Source organism: Formica exsecta, unplaced genomic scaffold (genome assembly GCF_003651465.1).
Source record: "Formica exsecta isolate Colony F162 unplaced genomic scaffold, ASM365146v1 scaffold213, whole genome shotgun sequence".
Lineage (NCBI taxonomy): Eukaryota > Metazoa > Arthropoda > Insecta > Hymenoptera > Formicidae > Formica > Formica exsecta.
The window spans coordinates 63,766-67,823 of NW_021849428.1; the positions used below are offsets into that span (position 1 = coordinate 63,766).

At 28.1% G+C, this 4,058-nt stretch overlaps 1 protein-coding gene across 3 annotated transcripts; it reads right to left on the reverse strand.

Annotated features, from left to right (window-relative positions):
• Positions 1 to 904: 904 nt before the first annotated feature.
• LOC115235222 (endocuticle structural glycoprotein SgAbd-3-like) lies at positions 905 to 4,058 on the reverse strand. Of its 3 annotated transcripts, none has more exons than XM_029806867.1 (2): positions 4,027 to 4,058; positions 905 to 2,155 (listed from the first exon to the last, which is right to left on the reverse strand). In XM_029806867.1, exons 1-2 carry the CDS (start codon positions 4,027 to 4,029, stop codon positions 1,715 to 1,717), a joined length of 444 nt encoding a protein of 147 aa, XP_029662727.1. In that variant the 5' UTR covers positions 4,030 to 4,058; the 3' UTR covers positions 905 to 1,714. The 3 variants fall into 3 exon arrangements, with proteins under 3 accessions (XP_029662727.1, XP_029662726.1, XP_029662728.1); XM_029806866.1 differs by having other exon boundaries at positions 3,952 to 4,029; XM_029806868.1 differs by lacking the exon at positions 4,027 to 4,058 and adding an exon at positions 3,834 to 3,938.

A 4,058-nucleotide genomic window follows, 5' to 3' on the forward strand; every position in this document is an offset into this window, starting at 1 on the left:
AAATATTGCTTTGTGTTTACATTTGAATATCTTCCCTCAATGTTTATCCTATTTCATGTTCATTTTTTATTATTTTCTGTACTAGTGAATTCTTATGATGACACAGTCTTGTTTAATTCTTCCAAGCGTAAAGTTCTTACTTCTCAATATATTAGTACAAATAATAGTGCATTTCGTTAATAATACAATGCATTTGCACGAATTTCTTCATTTAACATATAATTATGATGCTCTAATACAGTATCTTATTGATAAACAAGTTATTCGTGATAATATTCAATGTCCAAAATGTAGAAATATTATAACTTATACAAATATATTTAAAAGCTTTATCATGCATTGCACTAATAAATATTATAAGACTATATCTGGACGAAAAAGACAACGGATAACATGCAACTTTAAAATAAGTATGTTGAATAATACTTGGTTTTCTAAAACTCATTTGGATATGATAAAAATTTGTCGGTTTATTGGATATTTTTTAATAATTAAACCACTATGACAATCTCTTATATGTAATGAGTTGGAAATACATGATAAAGCTGTTGTTGATTAGACACATTTTTGTAGAGAGGTATGTAAATTAATATTTGAATAAAATATTCGGTATATGTTTATATTTGTTACTTATACATGCATTTTTATATTTTAATTTTTTTAATATTTAGTTATTATCGGACTGATTAATAAAAGGACAACAACAAATTGGCAGAGAAGGGATTATTGTGGAAATAGATGAAGCCAAAATTATATATATGATTACCCCATCACAAGAATTCATATTAAAAGTAAAAGTGTTTTTTTTTTTATTCTTGTGACATCTGATGTAATGTGAGAAGTTTATTTTTATATTTCAGAAACTGAGATATCTCTGTTGTATTATCACGGGCCTAATAATATCTGTATTTTTAAGATATTATATATTTACTTATATATCCATGTATACAACATTATGAACATCGCGTGTTACAAGAAGAACATAACCCATCATCTGAAGGATTCGGAGAGTCGATGGTATAATAATAATAAGCAATGATTCGTACGCACAATCTTTATATCAATATATAGTTTGTCTTGTTAATATTTTTGCCCATTTTACGCATATTTTTGTCACGTTTTAAGGTGGAGAAACCAGTATAACAGCTGAAAAAAAGGCTATTTTTAAGGTTTTTTTTTTTTCGAGTTACGTTTTATTAACATCACAAAGTACATACTTCAAATTACTTTTTGTGAAATTTTTATTAAAAAATATTAATATTTATAACTACAATAACCAATATTGTGAACCGTCTTAAAAAAAAATGGACGCATGCGTAGTGGGGCAACGAAAGCTCCGAAACAAAAAAAAAACAAGTATTTTCTTAAAATATGAGACAATAGCTTTAGTTGCACGTATGGAATTTTCGATTGAATAATTTGTTTTTTTGTAATATTAAAAAACAGAAGTCAATTTCTCACCGATTTTGGAACTTTTTTCTTCAAAAGTCTGCCATTTTGTAACAAATTATTTTTTCTTAAGGCGGTTCACACTATTGGCTATTATAGCTATAAATATTAATATTTTTTAACGAAAATTCCACGAAATGTAGTTTAAATTATATACTTTGTGATGTTAATAAAGTGATTTGAAAAAAACCATTATTTACAAAAAAAAAAATACTTAAAAATAGCCTATTTTTAGCCGTTACACTGGTTTCCTCCCTTAATGTCCTTATTCCCCGTTCTCCTCGGGATGTTTGGCGATATACTGAAGGGCCTTTATTATTAATGGTGGTACTGTAGGCAAGTGAGCACCTTCCGGCTGAAATCCGTTCTCATTGGCTGTATATAAAACAGAGAAAAAATTGCCCTCATTGTCAATGTAGCCGTAGCTGCCTCGCGCTTCCAGGGCCTCCTTGTCGGTGCCTATATGATTGAGGTAACCACTCTCTTGGATCTGAATGCCAGTATCAATGTTGTAGTTATAGCTGTAAAGAGGCTTGCTACTTCGAATTGACTGGTCCTGAATGCCAATATCAATGTTGTAGTCAGGTATCTTTGATACCATGCCTGGGTATCCTAGCGCATATGCATTGTCATTCTTAACAGGTAATGTTTTTGTGCTAGACGATATTATCAATACCGCTTCCATTAAAACGCACAAAGTGAGAATCTGAAAAGATAAAGAACCATATAGTTCTTTAAATCATGTATTGTAAATTTGATTAAACTCTAATTCTCTATAAAATAAGAACAGAAATTTCTGAATATTCCTATATTGACAAAATCAATTAACAAGTAATAAGAAAGCTGAAATATCTCTATAATATCTAAATTAAACATGTAACCATCAAAGAATAATTTATTATTGATACAACGTGTATTTTCGTCTTACGGTTTATAATCTGATAAAGCGCTCTGCAATATTACTCTCTTTTGCGCGATGTACACACAACTAATTATATTTCTGTATATACAGGGTGGCCCTGAACGTTCGAGCCAGACTTTGAGATCTTATAGGAAATTTAATTCTGAACAAAAAATTTCCTATAAACATGGGTCAAAAAATGCTTTCTTAAGAAGTTATCGTTCAAAAACCTCTGAAATCTGAACCTGTGATTATTTTACACATTTTTCCAAATATCATGGAAAATGTGCGTCTTTTAACAAAAAGTACCGAAACAAAAGTTGTAGAAAATTAAATTATCTTTCAAATGAGATCAAAATGATTCTTGTACGTTCCATAGATTTTGATATAACCAAAACAGTTAGTTTTTTCACGTCTTTATTCATTTTCTATTATTATGTGCTATTTTAATTTAAAAAAATTTATTTTATTTTCATAAAAGAGATTCTTTTTTTTATTTTTATCGTTTTTTCAAGAAATTTATCCACCCTATAATTAATCTGTTATTATGATCTGTTAAATTTCAATAAAACAATAATCAATTATATATAAAAACGGTTAAAGATTCAAGTAGATCTATATTCCCAGTAGAAATTTTTCAAAAGAAACACATAATGTATGACTTATTTATGTATTTTATAACATTTTCCTAAACACTTGTTTTATATATACAGGGTGCGGCATATATTGTGACGCGGGCATATTTTTCGGAAACGAAGTGAGATATCAAAAAATGTTTCAGACAAAAGTTGCATGGTTTCGAGGGGGCCACATGATAAAAATATGGATTTGACCTTAAGTGGTCTTTTCAAAGTGAGGTCAATGTGGTCGATGTTTTCCTTAATGGAACTCCCCATTTTTTATTACATATTCTTATAGCTTACCTCGAGAGCTTTCCAAAACACTATAATAAAGTATTTTTTCATTAAGTACTTTTTGAGTTATTTTATATTTTAATCTGACATATTTTGATATAAAAAATAAAATATCTCGTAAAATATTTAGTTTTCGATAATCTTACCGTAATACTTTTATGTACAGAATAATGAGACAAATCAATTAGTGTAAAGAAAAAAACAAATAATTGTTTTAAAAAATACATTGTAAATAATTACATACTTTTTCTTAAAATCAAATCCATATTTTTATCATGTGGCCCCCTCGAAACCATGCAACTTTTGTCTGAAACATTTTTTGATATCTTACTTCATTTCCGAAAAATATGCCCGCGTCACTATAAATGCCGCACCCTGTATATAACTTACTTATTAGTTAATTAAAATATTTAAATGTTACACGATATCAATACTAATAGATGATTTGACGTAACTATTTAATTTTTGCACTTTAATATTATTGATTAGATTAGATTGGATTTTAAACTAAAAAAATTTTTACTATGATTTTATATATATATATACATATATCTGATTGAGAGAATTACTTGTATTGATTCACAATAATATTCGATTTACAAAAATAGTAGATTCATGACTGTATATACAGATCTCGTGACACCGCGTTACATGATGCGTTTTATTCGCACAAAAATTTGGACTCACTAATAAATTCATGTCGAAAAACGATACACTATTTTGCTAGCTACAGCTCGAAAAGTTTTCATTATACTGACTTACCATCTTGTGCAAGTTTTATATATATATGCCAT